Here is a 15,933-nt window from a genome sequence, read left to right on the forward strand (position 1 = left end):
AATCTATGAACCCAGTATCGTGGAGAGTTCACACCAAATGGCTTTTTGTTGCCAAGGAAAATGTAAAGACCTTTTCACCTGGGTCACAAGTAAAAATCACCTCAGAGCTTATTCCAGGATATCCTGATCGAGACAGGTGACTCACTGTGGACCTGTGAATATCTAGCAAGATCAATACTGGTTGCTTAAAGCATTTCTGCCTAAGCTTTAGAAATGTGGGAATAGGAGAGGAGATAGAGTAGAAGATTCCGGGGCAGTTGAGGGTAACAAAAACAGGCAGGGGTGGGCTCCGGGGAAAGGCAAGGATTGTTAATAAAAAAGTCCTTATAAAGTTTTCTCCTGATTGTAATGATTTCTAACCCAAGAAATGCAAGGGAATAGCAAACTACATGAAAGAATAACTTTCATATATTTTGCCAATCTCAAATATGTTAAAAATATTTCTGTCTCCCCCTTTTATTGCTGAAACTAATCTGGCTTCAGTTCAGCCTTTGACTGAATTATAAATTAGCTTCTTGGGGCATAAAGTTGTGGGAAAGATGGCCAAACATTTTCAGAAAGAATTGTGGTGGAATTTTTTTTTCTTCTATGTACTCCTATTATACAGCTGTAGTAGGCCTTCTTAGTTTAAAACATTAAGGATTTTTTTAAAGCACACCTTTTAAAAATTAACCCTCAAAAGATCCATCTGGGTTTTAAAAATCTGGACTACATGGGGGGAAAAAAAGCAACGGTCCAAGAGAGACATTTTGGAAGTCTTCAAACCTTAAAAATGTAACAATTAAAATTTTTTTTAAGTTTAAAGCCTGTCAAGGTGATAAGTTCCTCGTGTCATAAGTATTCACACCGACCACAAGGACTCAGAATGTTAGGCACAGAAACGTTAATCAGCAAATAAAATGATTCCCAGAAGATGAAGGCTTTGAAGGGGCTTTTCCTAAACTTATCGTAGAAATAATTTCCAAAGAGCGTTACAGACTAGAGGCAACCGTTAGGGCGAGGGCGTCCACAGCAGCGCGTCCCCGCCGACCCGGAGGCCGCGGAACCCCTTGGGGTCGGCGCCCAGCCCGCCACCCTGCCTCCCGACCCCGATCTCGGACCAGCACGTGAGTCAGCTCCACCGACCCGTGCAAAGTTTTGGCGGACATTATCCCCACTGCTGACTTCCACGAAGTCAGCCAGGGTGTGGAGGACTGGAAGAGCCCATCTCGGGGTCAGCGGGCTCGCTTCCGAGGAAACCCGGCTCCCGGGACGCGTCGAGTGCCGCCGCGCAGGCACCCGGGCGGCGCTCCACGCGAGCAGGGAGTCAGCGGTCAAAAGCCGGGCTAGGGCCTCAGGAAAGGCGAACTTTCCCCACTTCCTGCTCTCACGCTACTCGCCGCGCTCCGGCACACCTAGCCGCCGCCCCGCTGTCCCACCCCTGTGCGGCCAGAGTCGGCGACCACCAGGCCTTACGGATGAGCAGAAGCGGCCGAGAGAGAGGCGGCCTGGAGGCAGTTGAGCGGGGCTTCTCCGAGAGCGGCGGCCCTTGGGGCGGGAGAGCTACGCATCCGTCGGCTCCGGCCACTGATTGGCTGAAGCGCCAGCGCGGAGCCCGCCCCGTCTCCGCCAGGCCCGGTCGCTCCTCCTCTTCTCCCAGCCTCTTGGTCCCCACCGGCTCGCGAGGGAACCGCTCGGGTGCCGCCGCCCCAGCTCAGTGCGGACGACCGGAAAGAGGGAGGCGGAAGGAGGACACGCTCGCTCGCTCGCTCCCACCCGCTTCTGGGGTTCCCAGAGCCGGCGCGGAGCCCAAGGGGAGGAGCCGCTGCCGGCACGCCCCGCCTCCGGCCCGGGAAGACTAAGCCCGCGACCCGGCCGGCCGGCCACCGCCCCCCTCGCCGGCCGAGACCCGGCCCCGGCCCTCCCCGGCGGCATGGACGGGCCGCGCTCTTGACGGCCGCGCCGCCGCCTCGTCTCCGGCCCCTCCTCCCGGCTCCTCCCGCCCGCCCCCGCTCGCATGTCCGCGCCGCCTTAGCCGAGGATGCTGAGGATGAAGCTGCCGCTGAAGCCGACGCACCCCGCGGAGCCGCCGCCCCAGGTGGAGGAGCCCGAGGCGGACTCGCGGTCGGGCGCAAAGGCCCCGCCGCGCCGCCGCCGCGACTGCCGCCCGCCGCCGCCGCCGCCGGCAGGCCCGCAGCGGGGTCCCCAACCGCCGCCGCCGCCGCCGCCCTCCCGGGGACTCGGACCGCCTGTTGCTGGCGGAGCGGCGGTGGGGGCGGGCATGCCGGGCGGCGGCGGCGGCGGCGGCGGGTCCGCGGCGGCGCTACGCGAGCAGGAGCGAGTGTACGAGTGGTTCGGGCTGGTGCTGGGCTCGGCGCAGCGCCTGGAGTTCATGTGCGGGCTGCTAGACCTGTGCAACCCGCTGGAGCTGCGCTTCCTGGGTTCGTGCCTGGAGGACCTTGCGCGCAAGGACTACCACTACCTGCGCGACTCGGAGGCCAAGGCCAACGGCCTCTCGGACCCAGGGCCGCTGGCCGACTTCCGGGAGCCCGCCGTGCGCTCGCGCCTCATCGTCTACCTGGCACTGCTGGGCTCGGAGAACCGTGAGGCCGCCGGCCGCCTGCACCGCCTCCTACCCCAGGTGGACTCGGTGCTCAAGAGCCTGCGCGCGGTCCGGGGCGAGGGCTCGCGGGGCGGCACGGAGGACGAGCCCGGAGAGAACGGCGACGGCGGGGACGACGCCGAGAAGGACGGCTCCAGCCCGGAAGGCAGCGGCGCCGAGCCCCGGCCCGGCGGTGGGCTGGGCTTCAGGGCCCAAGAGGAGCTGCTGTTGCTTTTCACCATGGCCTCGCTGCACCCGGCGTTCTCCTTCCACCAGCGGGTCACCCTGAGGGAGCACCTGGAGAGGCTCCGCACCGCGCTCCGCGGGGGCCTCGAGGACGCGGAGGTGGAGGTGGAGCCGTGCAACTTTGCCGGCCCCAGGGCCCAGGTAAGGCGCGCATGCCTCCCAGCACCCGCGGTGCGGTCACGACCCCGGCCAGGTTTTCGGCCGGCCCTGGCCGAGCCTCACCCCGGCGCAGATGCTCGGAATCCCCACGCCACGGCTCCCAGCCGCGTAGTACGAATAGCCGTTTTGCTGGACCGCTCAATTCCACTCCCCACGTATCCCCCCACCCCCGCCCCTTTGCACACACAGGCACCCGCCATAACAGAATGCTCTAGAAGTCTCCTCCGTGCCGGAATTGCCACGGTAAACAGGGTTGCTCTCAGCCTGATCCCCCTTTTGGATGAAGGGTCTCAGGTATTTTTGGCTTTGAGCATCCCAGGCCCCAGGTGCTGGAAAGGGCGAAGCGCTAGAGGAGACAGTGTCAGCCACAGTCTGGCCCCGGGCAAGTGCGTTCCCTTTCCTGTCGTCTGGCACTCTGGTTACACGTTTTAAAGCTCTGCCTCCCTCATCCGTGAGGTGTGCTAAAGGTGCGCTCCTGGTCCTGCCCTCGTCTTTGGCATTAAGGAGCTTTTTTTGCTCGGTGTGTTAAAAGGCTGAGTTAAAAGGGGTCGTAGGGTCTGTTGGCTCCTGCCCAGAGACCTTGACGTTCCCCGAAAAAATCTGATGTGGATTTGTGCGAATTGACTCAAATTAGATAAGTAATAGCGCAGGTTGTCTGGGGAAAGAAACCTCTCCTAGGACCGTGCAGTTAGACCCTTTACCTCTAGTATAACCTTTCTAATGAGCTTGAGTCGTGCCTACAGATTTGGGTCCAGGATATTTGTTGGGCCTTTACTATAGGCATAAATGTTGTTTTCTGAAAAGTTAATAAACACCAAAATGTAGCAGACGAGAATCCAGATGAGTCACCGAAAACATTAAAGAAGATGAAAGTTTTATAAAGTCATGAAAGTAATTTAATAATCTAGGCCTAATATAAAGTCCTTGAGCGTGACAAGCTAATGGAGGTGAAGGGAGGTTTCAGTAAGAGGAAAAACTATGTACAGGAGTTTATTTTCGTGATTCAGTTACTTAAATGGTATTTAATTTGGATGTCATGCTTTTCAATTTAGGTGACCTCCAGGATGATGTATTGGAAAGGGGGACTTTTTCCCCTCTCTTGCTAGAAAGTTAACTTATATACCTGCTGTCATCCAGTTCCCTGGAACTAAAACGGCATTGTATTTCTCTAATGACTGGAAGGACTCAATAATCATAGAATCATAAAATCAAGGACTTTGAGGGCTGAAAGAGATTAAGCGATAATCCAGGCTAAGCCCCTCATTTTTAAAAGAAGCTTCTGTCTCTAACAGAAGTCTCTAACTCACATTTTAGGACATATTTTACCAAACTCAGATGTAGTACCGCTAGGAACCAGTATTTTCTTGGTGAGCTTGAAATGTTATTTTTCATTGTTTACTACTAGCAGGGGACTGTTGATACTGGTGGTAATAAAAGCCCTTACCACTCTTCAGCCTGCTCACTAAATAATTCCAAAAAGCCCTGTCCCTGCTATTGAATTTAGAGAAGAAATCCTGAACTCTGGAGCAATATTTATATATCCTATAAAAATATTTTTGTTATAGTACAGATTGTAAAGATAACCTTAAATTATAGGTATAATAGAAATGTCCCACAACGGAATAGTTTATATCATTCCATTCAGATGCCAACAAAGTTAACCGATTTCTGATTTTAAGTGCTAGTCTTTTTTCCTTAAATTTTGCATGTTACGTGAGTTTTGGAAGGAGAATAGATGAAGGGGAGAGATGCGTGCAAGTCAATAATGAGATTTTTGTCTTGACTGCAGTGTGTGTGGCCCTTTCTGGCAGAAAGGGAGGAGTGAACAAAGTGAGGCTGGGCATCCTGGCATTAATTTGAGCACATCATTACTCCTCAAGGCAGTGCCCAGTGCTTGGCCATCAGTTGAAGTCGGGGAATAAATCAGAGGGGATACAGGTACTACAGGTTATTACGCTGAAGGGTATTTTCAGTCGCTGGTGGTGTGAACTTTTTTTCTACAGTGATTGTTTAGGGTTATCCTAGCAAATCATTTACGTCCCCTTAAATTGTGATTTCCCCCCCCCCTCCCGCGCTTTCTGCTTGTTAGCGTGCACTCTGAGGCCCTCCGCTGTGATTTGTTCTGGCCTTGAAGGTATTTGCTCGGAGCTGGCTGCTCTCAAGCTGTCACTCCAGAGGCAGACGATGAGGGTGGTTTATTTCAATCCCGGCCGGCTGCGGTCCCACTCCGCGGCTCCTCTGCCTTCCCAGCCATGCGCCCTCGGAAAGGGAGGGCCCTTCCTCGGAGTCTGCAGGGAGGCGCCCCAAGGCCCCGCAGTCACGCGGCGCCGCGGACCGGCCCACGGCGCTCGGGCACCCGTCCCGCAAAGCTCCGCCCCTCCCCCCGCCCGGCAAAATGGCGGCTCGCGTCATCCACGTGATTGGGCGCTGGCTCCGCCCCCGAAGGGTAGGGGGCCGGGCGAGGCGAGGGCACCTGCCCCAGTGGGGAACCACGTGGAAGCTGTACTCTGGGAATCGAAAGGGAAAATTGGTGTGGCAGCCTTTTATTGCCCCGGAAGTAACCTTTTAGACACATGTAATTTCTAATTACTCAGAAATCACACTACTAAGGATCATCTATACTAAATGGAGAAAGTATAGCTAATTTCTTTCTAAACTTTTTTCTACTAGAATTGAGTAGACTAGCTCAGAATAGTAGTGTTCCTGACATTTCAAGACTTGTATCCGATACCTAAGATTCTGCCGCTTCTCTTTAAAAATAAACTTTTTAAAACTAATGACGTTTACAGGTAGAATGTGATTTAATGCAAATTTTATATTACATGCTTTCAAGTTGACCAGGTCCAGTGACTGTTTAGTGACATACCATGTTTATGATAATAGTTGAGGTGACAAGTCCACAAACTTATCATTAGAATATACTAATTTGTACATTTTAGGAAAGTGGAAAATACAACATCTATGTTATTTTTTAAAGTGACGTTTCTGGAGTTCTCCTATGTGACTTGGATTTTCCAGTAAATGTTAGGTTGGATTACAACTTAAACGTTGGTGTGGCTTTTAGCAGACTATGCTTGTAGTTCATTTCTTCACAACTGTGATGGACTTGTAGCCACCTGCATAAAATTCAACATGTAGGCAGACCAGTGATCAGTAGTGACAGTACTCATTAACAGTGTCCTAGGGAATTTGTGTGATTGATGTAATTCTTTGTTAATAGTTAAATACTGCATAAATATCATGACTGAAAAAAAACTATTAAAAATGGGTCCCTTCCTACTTTTAGGAACCCAAACTGTAAGTGGCCCATTAACAATAGCAACAGAAAACTGCTTAAGTATCTTTAAAGCTGCTAGTTTTTGTGTTTCATGGAAAAGATGAAAGATGGTCAACCTTCCTGTTTTTACATGCATAAAGATGCTCTTTATAACTGTTCATGAACATGGGTATTCTAATTTTGGAGATTTAATCTCCAGTTAGGAACACAAAGGTATAGAAAGCATAAAAGGCATAAACCATTGTTGTAGTGGTTAGTGGTTAATATTGTTGGTTTGGCCATGTTTCTCTGGAGATTGTGTTTTCAGTATCCTCAAACTTAGTTGCTTGGCAAATAGTACTAATGTTTAATTAAAGATAGAAACTGAAAAGTTTTTATAGTATAGTACTTAGTGTTATTTAAACCCACAAAACTTATTTGAACTCACAAAAATTAAGTGGCCATGGATACTTAAAAATCAATGAAGATATTGGAAAGAAAATGCAAACTTGATACCTTCTCATAGCCTGGGTTAATCAGCTATATTGTACTTGACATAGCAAGTACCTCAACATGTTTTAATAATACAGATAATGTAGTGGTAGTGTTGAGGCCTGAAAAAGAAAACTCTTCAAGAAGAGTTTTAACATAGATGCTTGTACTCTAAGGTAACTTGAATGGATGTGTGGCACCTGGACTCCTGGTGAGAGCACTGTCTTAAAATGAGAGGGCAGAATAAGAAAAAACAGATCCTACCATTCGCAACAACATGGATGGAGCTAGAGGGTATTATGCTCAGTGAAATAAGCCAGGCGGAGAAGGACAAGTACCAAATGATTTCACTCATATGTGGAGTATAAGAACAAAGGAAAACTGAAGGAACAAAACAGCAGCAGAAGCACAGAACCCAAGAATGGACTAATAGTTACCAAAGGGAAAGGGACTGGGGACAATGGGTGGGAAGGGAAGGATAAGGGCGGGGAAAAAGAAAGAGGGCATTATGATTAGCATGTATAGTGCATGGGGGGCACGGGGAGGGCTGTGCAACACAGAGAAGACAAGTAGTGATTTTACAGCATCTTACTACGCAGATGGACAGTGACTGTGAAGGGGTATGTGGGGGGGACTTGGTGAAGGGGGGATCTAGTAAACATAATGTTCTTTCTGTAATTGTAGATAAATGTGATACCGAAATAAAAAATTTTAAAAAATTTTAAAAATGAGAGGGCATAGGTGAGCGGTGGGGATTTTAGTTCTTATTGTTTTAGGCACTAAAAAGATGCTTTCTAAAAAGAACAGTTCTGATCTCACAGATAATAAATACCTTTATTTAACTCTTTGGCTTTTGCTGGGAGATTTTAAAGTACGTAGTATCACAGGAGCTGTGGGTGCTGACAGAGGAGGTTTCCTCCTACGGGACAGCTAATAACCATACTTATGTTAGATTGTTGGGAATAAAATAAATGAGTAAAGTCTAGCGTGATCTTCAGTGAATATTAGCAATTACAGGTAAAAGTTAAATCTGGTGTGGAAGGTGGTGGTAGAGGAGTGGGTAGAGTATCTCACAATTTGAAAGTGGGGAGAAGCAGCAGCTGTCTCTTTTGTGGGAAACCTGAGTTGGTTAGGATGCTGCAAAGAACAGAAGCAGTACAGTTTGCAAACGTCTTTTGGAAGAGGCGTTTAGCGTATCATAGTTAAATAGTGATTATTTTACGAGCAAATGGGAGCTATTGGGTGTCTTCCTCCAGTTACTTACATCTTTCTGTGCAATGGTTTTCTCCAGTAAGGAGAACTCAGGGAGTCTCACTATTCCACAGTATGGGAGGGCGGTGGAGATGGAGAGGAAGCAACAACTTTTCCTCAAATTAATTATATTAATAATATGTATATATGTAATATATATATTAATATATATAATATATGTACACGTTTCTTTTTCACTACTTCTTGCGATTTTTTGTGGGGGAGGGGACAGGAAATGTGTTGTAGAGGCTATCAAAGGCCTTCAAGAGTGATGGCCATAATTAGAAGGCTTGGAGGTGTAGATTCCAGCTCTGCCATTTGCGCTGTGGTATTAACCAGGCAATCTAAATCCCTGAGCCTCAGTCTTAATTTGTAAAATGGGGATAACAACTTCCTTTTGAGATTGTAGTGATTGAATCAATAAGAGAAGATGCCAAATAATTCACATACTGTCTTGAGTGCAGATTCTCTTGCGAATGAGTCTCAACTCATTTTTCTTTCCCACTAAGATTCAGCCATCCAGATTGTTGTATCAGTTTTCAGAAACAGGTTTTCTTTTTTCTTTTTCTTTTTTTCACTTAAAGTTCATACGATACTGTATTTTCCATGTTGTTCCTCATTATTGTACCTCTAAATTGATTGGTGCTCAACAGGGGACTGGTAATTGAAAAAGTGGTGTTAGAGAAATGTTTATTTGGGGCTATTAATTACAAAAATGTAAAGATCCGGAATGCTGCAGATAAAATGAGCCCAAATGTAGCATTTCTCTGTGTCACAAATTGTTAAAATATATATTCTCCCCATGTTGGATTTGGGGATAGGAATGAAGAAAACCCTATTTTGAATTTGGATCATTTTATTTTGACACCATTTATTTTGAATTTGGATCATCAGTTCCATGCAACTGTAATTACTTAAATCTTTGTGCCATTTTCACATTTAGCTAAAAAACTCAAGCTGTTTTGCAGTTCTGTTACGTAATTTTTTGTTAGTTAAGAGCACAAACTGGAGTCCATGGATAATTAAGGAACATTTTTATACTTTTTTAACAGAAGCTATCAGATTTGCTAATTTTTAAGCTTATTTAGTATTTTTGTCCTTCCTTGTCCTTAGAAATAATTAACTTTTTTTTTTAAGAGAAGCGAAGTCCTGCACTACCCTCAAAGCAGACTGAGCTTCACTTGTATGGCCCCTCCTTCTCATTGTGGAGGACTGTGGAACAGTGCTCCTTTTCCTCTCAGAGAAGCCTTTGTCACCTCTGACCATGTCTGTGTAAACAGTCACTCTAGAAGGGAGGTGCCTGATCGGGTGTTTATGTTACAGGTGGCAGGGCTGCTGAGCTTGTGGTGGCCCACTTCCTTCTGTTCTTCCTGGAGAACATTTGGCCTTTAGTTCTCTTCTAAATGTCTTAGCTCAGTAGATGTGTTTTGTGCTTATACAAGAAATATTTGAGGTCAGATTTAGGTTTTGAAATGGTCACTTGGGCAAGTTATTTAGTTTTTCCAAGTTTCAGGTGGCTCAGTATAAAGTAAGAATATCATCGCTATTTATTGTGTAACTCCTGTGAAGAGGAACATGGTAATACATATGAAAATGCTTGGTAAACAAGGGTGAGATATGTCAGTTGATCTAGCTTTGATTGTTTAAAGAGTAGCACAACTTGGTTGCAGGGGATGAACAGGAAATACAGTAGTTTGAAGAGATAATAAGGGTTGGGTTGCAAAGGGCCTTTGGAGGTCAGGTGAAAAGAGTAAGTTGTTAACAGGTTGCAGTGGGAGCCAGTGAGAATTTGGGTGTGCACCTTTGGGATGTCTCCCTGAAATGTCAGCGGGCACTTTAGAGTTAATATGTATGAAAGAACACATCATTGATTAGGAAAAAAAATCTTCTAGACTCAGCTGGTTCTCCTAGTGGTAGTGTTATACTTCTGGTCACTCTGATATGCTTGATAACCTTAATCCTGTCCTTTCCTTACAGCCTGAATCCACCCTCTCTCCCTCAGCCTTGTTGACACCATTCTCTTTTGGGACTGCATTACTAACCAGTGGTGCTGCTTTCAGCCTTCCGCTGCTTACAGGTTAGATACAGCTGCCAGATCCATCTTCCTAAAGCAGTATTTAATCATGTATTTTTGTTGCAGTGGGCTGATGGAGCCTGGCCTCTAATGGGTCTTTGAACTTAAACACCCTTTCTCTCACTCTTGCTTCATGCACCCATCTTTCATTAAAGGCTGGCTCATGCCATCATTTCTTGCATGATATTGTTCTCTGGTTATTATCCCTGTGGTGGTCTCATAAGATTTTTTGCTGCCTCTAATTTCAGTATCCTGTATATTCTGTGTTATAATTTTGGTACATCTGTGAGTTTTTTTCTTTTAATTTTACTTGACTTGGGATTACCTTTAACTTATAAAATTGACCTTCCCTTCTAGGTGTTAAGTTTCCCAAAGACTCAGGCATCTCATCTCATTTTTTTTTTATCAGTGTTGTACATATCGTAAGTATGAAGTCAAATTTCCTGTGCTTATGCTTTTCAGATAGAGCTCTGAAAAATGCCAATTTGATAAATTGCTATAATACAAAATGCATAAGCAGTGATTTTTTTTCTGGTCTTGTATGAATAATACTTACCAGCAACTTTATAAAAATATTTGCAGCTCTGTGGTATATGTACAGTTGTTTTGGAAATGATAAAAGAAATTATTTCTTCAGGTGAAAAGCATGGAACAGTAAGAATTGAACTGAATCTTCAGTGGATGAATGCTGATAAAAAGTTGTGTTCATTAACTATTTAAAAATGAGACCACTTGTACTCTTAAGTTAGTTTTTGCGTGTGTGTGTTGAGGGTGTATGCATAAATTTGTGCAAACCTATGGGTGATGTTTTGATAGGATGGAAAAAGTAATGAATTACAAACTATTATTGTTTGGGTAGCTGTTTGTAGTTGTTTAATGGTGATCTCCGATTTGTGATTTGATTGAGGAGTGGTGGGAGTCAGATGTGGAGTTGAGATAGTACCTTGCTTAGGATCGGAAAGTTAAGGAAACTTTGTTCACCGAAGTGAGCAGTTTGTAATCTGAGAGTTGTGGGATTTTTGTGGTTTTTGTTCAGAATGTCTAAATTGGGATAGTTAAGAAACATAACTTTCCCCTGCTATAATTGACTTGTTTGGGTCATCAAATGATTGAAGTTCACTAGTGGTCCTAGAAGGGACAACATGCTCACTTGTGAACCAGAGTGCCATAGTATTCAGAGAGAGTGCTTCCCCCGGAGAGAGGCCATCATATTTAGAGATTGCTCAGTGAAAGGGTGGTGTCAGGTGGTTTTATTAGTTTTGGGAAGATGACAGGTGGCATTAAACACAAATCCAAATGCAGTGTTTCCCAATGCTAATATTTACCGACCTTTAAATCACTTACTGTCAAGGGTCAGTCTTAAACTCTCTAAGCCTCCGTTTCTGTACGGTTCCAAGAATGGTTCTCTGTGGGGGCGTGGAGGCTGGCTCGGCTGTAAGAGCTACAGGTACCTGCATTGCCACTGGCTGTCAGGCTTCTGAGCCCTGCTCACTTCCTCCCTCCGTCCCCTTTGCATCCCTTTGCTTTCACCTCCTGTGGTGTGGGGCTGGAAAGGTGACTCATGGAGGGAGGAGGGCCCACCCTCTCTGGATTTTCTTGTACTCACGCTCCCAGGTGTATCCCTTTCACCTCACCCAATGGCAAATGGGGATTCAAAGATTTGGGGGCTGTCAGCTCAGGGATGCGGCAGTTCCTGGGGCAGTGTTCTAGTTCTGTGCTGAAAGAGGAGCTCTTGAACCATCTGTAGTAGGCAAGCAGAAGGTTGGCCCTGCTGGCGCTAAAGAGGGGATCCTGGCTTTAGGCTGGGCTGGGAAGCCCTTACCACCATCCTCCGCGTTCTATACTTTTGCGGTTCTGTGGCCCGGTAGTTTATATTGCTCACAAGTCCACCCGTCAACCATAGATGGCAGTATTTAGGTTGAAAGAGCAGGAACATGAAGGGAGTTTCAAGGCCCCTCACTTGTCCTTTACTCCTCCCTCCCCTGCTTCTGTATCAGCGTCCCTGCAAGTTCAGTTCTCAGGAAAAGACAATGTCATCAGCAATTTTAATGTTTTTTATTATTTATAATAAATGCATGGAGTTCCCCCAAAGAGAGCTACAATGATGTTTCCCTCCTGCATTGTGTTGCACCCACCCAGTTCCAGTTCAACCCTGCTCTGCACAGGGAACCACTGTTGGTTCACAAATTCCACGTTTAGCAGAACTCACATGGCCACCATTGTAGTGGTCTGTCCGTGGGCAGTGATGGCGAAGAGTGTACACAATTCAGTGAATTGGCCCTTCCTCCATGTGCGATAGCTAGGGCGCATTTACCCATGCTTTAACAGAGTTAATTTGACCACACTCATCTTGCTGAATCACCTCATACCCACATTCTACTTAAACTAAACATTTAGTTATATAGGAGGTGAGTCCATGATCATGGCAAAAATCTATAATTATGCTGTGCCTGAGCTGTTGATTCATTGGTCCTCCCTCCTCTCTGATCTGTCATGTCAATGTGGTTCGCAGAACAACTTGAATACACTTAACCATCCATGTTTCTTCATAGAACTTGCCTTCTATCAGGTGCTCTAGGGTGATTCAAGGCACTGCTTTGGGCTGGGTTGTGCTATTTCACTGAGTAGAGGTGAGAAAAAGGTCTATTTTTTCTACCACATTCTCTCAATTAAAGTGACAGGTAAGTAATTCTTAAATTCTCCTTAGCTTCTTCCACTAAAATGGATGAAATTTGACATCTCAGTAATGTTTCTAATAATCATTGTCTAACACTGAAAGCAAGACTTTCTTTGAATCTTGCTTAAGTGTAGCATATGCTTTAGTTGCAACCCTGGTTAAGTAAGAAATGTTAAAATCTGTAACTGTAACAAATTGCCCCAAAACTTAGTGGCTTAAACCAACCACCATTTTATTAGTATTTCTCACAGTGCTGTGGGACAGGAATTTATATCGGTAACTGACAGTGAGAGCATCTTGTCTCTGCTCCAGGATGTATGGGGGCAAAGCTGGGGACTGGAAGTCACCTCTCTCCCTCTCCCCTCTATATATTGTCTCCTTAGCAGGGTTGCTGCAGGGAATTGTACTGCTTAGACGGTAGTTCAGGACCCCAAGAGCAAGTGATCTAAGAAGCCGAGGCTTCTCACGACCTACCCTTCGTGGTCCTGGAACCATCCCCATTACATTCTGCTGGTGAGGCAAGTCTCTCACCAGCAGAATGTAAGTCAGCCCAGATTTACTGGTTGGAAAATTAGATCTGCCTTTCAGTGGGAGGACTCTCAAAGTAATTTTTGATTTATCAAAAAAACTTCCTATGATTTGTTGATACATAGTAATGTTAATATTCTAAGTTTTACAGGATGAGTGTAAAAACTGCTGAAGGAGTTACTAAATTTAGTTTTAAGAAAAGCTAAGAAACAATTTTTTTTTATGGAGAATGTCTTTGTATTTTTAAACTTAGAGTCTGCATCAAAGGACTAGAGGAAACATGTAGAACATTGTTACATGAACTAAAATAAACTCCATCTACAGCTTGGCCTTTGTTAAAATGAAGTGAAGCCAGTGCAACCTTTGTTCTCCAGGGTATTTTCAGAGAAGAGTGTTTTTTAGGACTGTCCAGTCACTTGACTATTTCACAGACTTTCCCTGCATTTAAAAATCTCAAGTGTGTAATTGTGATGTTATCTACATGTGTAAAAGTTACATCTGAGTGATCTCTGGAATGAATGAGATGTCCAGTCACCTGCCTTCAGGACATGGCTTGAGCTAACCAGGAGCTCTTAGGGACAGGAAACGTTTACTTGAATGAGTTCTAGGAAGGAGAAGAGCCCACACACACTGGTGTTCCCTACGTTCCTGTGCGTATTTCTGCAGGTTTAGGATTTTTAAACTTTGTCTTCATAATCCAAGCAGAGGAAAATTCTCCCGGTTTCATTTGGTCCTGACCCTTTCATCTAACTAGTTTTTGTAAAATGTGTGTCATCTGTATTGCATTTTTACAGGAATCTGAACTTAACAGAAAGTGGGTATAATTCCTTTCTGTAAGATTCCATTGTCCTTTTCCTCCCTGCCTGCTTGAAGATCCATCACCATCATGAATGATACAGTGACTGTCCGGACCAGGAAGTTCATGACCAACGACTGCTTCAATGCAAATGGTCATTGATATCCTTCACCCTGGGAAGGCAGCCGCACTGAAGACAGAAATTTGGGAAAGACTAGCCAAAATGTAGAAGACCACACCAGATGTCGTCTTTGTATTTGCATTCAGACCCCATTTTTGTGGTGGCAGGACAACTGGTTTTGGCATGATTTATGATTCTTTGGATTTATGCAAAGAAAAGTGAACCCAGACATAGACTTGCAAGACAGGGACTGTATGAGGAGAACAGACCTCAAGGAAGCAGCGAAAGGAACAACAGAACAGAATGAAGAAAGGCAGGGGGACTGCAAGGCCCGTGCTGGCACTGGCAAAAAGTGAGTGGAGACTGGACGGCACAAGGAGTAAAGAACTCCAGGGACTTCATCTGTGGTGATAGTGCAGATTTTTCATGAAAGGATTAATAAACTAAGAATTAAAAAAAAAAAGATTCCATTAAGCCAATAGTTCTCAGATTTTATGGCACCCTTTCCTCCTATTCAGAGCAAAGTATTTGTGACATGTGGAACAGGGAGATGCAGAAGTGACTGGTGAGAAGTTAGTTCTGGGGCAGAGGAGAGCCATTCACCATTGAAACTAGTAAACCACATGATTCTTGTCTTTGTAGCTCATGAGGCATTAGAATAAATTTTTTTAAATCCAATTTATTTATTTACTTATTTTATTTTGTTATCATTAATCTACAATTACATGAAGAACATTATGTTTACTAGGCTCCCCCTGTCACCAAGTCCCCCCCACAAACCCCATTACAGTCACTGTCCATCAGCGTAGTAAGATGCTGCAGAATCCCTATTCGTCTTCTCTGTGTTGTACAGCCCTCCCCATGTCCCCCCACACACATTACACATGCTAATCATAATGCCCCCTATCTTTTTCCCCGCCCTTATCTCTCCCTTCCCACCCATCCTCCTCAGTCCCTTTCCCTTTGGTAACTGTTAGTCCATTCTTGGGTTCTGTGATTCTGCTGCTATTTTGTTCCTTCAGTTTTCCTTTGTTCTTATACTCCACATATGAGTGAAATCATCTGGTACTCGTCTTTCTCCGCCTGGCTTATTTCACTGAGCATAATACCCTCTAGCTCCATCCATGTTGTTGCAAATGGTAGAATTTGTTTTCTTCTTATGGCTGAATAATATTCCATTCTGTATATGTACCACATCTTCTTTATCCATTCATTCACTGATGGACAATTAGGTTGCTTCCATTTCTTGACTATTGTAAATAGTGCTGTGATAAACATAGAGGTGCATCTGTCTTTTTCAAACTGGGCTGCTGCATTCTTAGGGTAAATTCCTAGAAGTGGAATTCCTGGGTCAAATGGTATTTCTATTTTGAGGAATCTCCGTACTGCTTTCCACAATAGTTGAACTAATTTACATTCCCACCACCTTTCTCCACAACCTCGCCAGCATTTGTTGTTGTTTGTCTTTTAGATGGTGGCGATCCTTACTGGTGTGAGGTGATATCTCATTGTGGTTTTAATTTGCATTTCTCTGATGATTAGCGATGTGGAGCATCTTTTCATGTGTCTGTTGGCCATCTGAATTTCTTCTTTAGAGAACTGTGTATTCAGCTCCTCTGCCCATTTTTTAATTGGATTATTTACTTTCTGTTTGTTGAGGTGCATGAGCTCTTTATATATTTTGGATGTCAGCCCTTTATCGGATCTGTCATTTAAGAGTATATTCTCCCATACTGTAGGATGCCTTTTTGT

General features: G+C 45.3%; 1 protein-coding gene and 1 pseudogene across 3 annotated transcripts in view; both read left to right on the forward strand.

Moving 5' to 3' along the window:
• Positions 1-1,656: 1,656 nt before the first annotated feature.
• ZCCHC2 (zinc finger CCHC-type containing 2) overlaps positions 1,657-15,933 on the forward strand; it is a 67,737-nt gene continuing 53,460 nt past the window's right edge. For all 3 annotated transcript variants that reach the window (XR_005022939.2, XR_008998370.1, XM_036876708.2), the window contains exon 1: positions 1,657-2,968. Coding sequence is in view for 1 of the 3 variants with exons in the window: in XM_036876708.2 (XP_036732603.2) it covers positions 2,021-2,968 (948 nt within the window). In the remaining 2 variants the exon portion in view is untranslated. The remainder of the gene's footprint in view (positions 2,969-15,933) is intronic.
• On the forward strand, positions 9,314-14,770 carry LOC130684157 (40S ribosomal protein S24-like; annotated as a pseudogene).

The sequence above is a fragment of the Manis pentadactyla genome, chromosome 6 (genome assembly GCF_030020395.1).
Source record: "Manis pentadactyla isolate mManPen7 chromosome 6, mManPen7.hap1, whole genome shotgun sequence".
In the NCBI taxonomy this organism is placed as follows: domain Eukaryota; kingdom Metazoa; phylum Chordata; class Mammalia; order Pholidota; family Manidae; genus Manis; species Manis pentadactyla.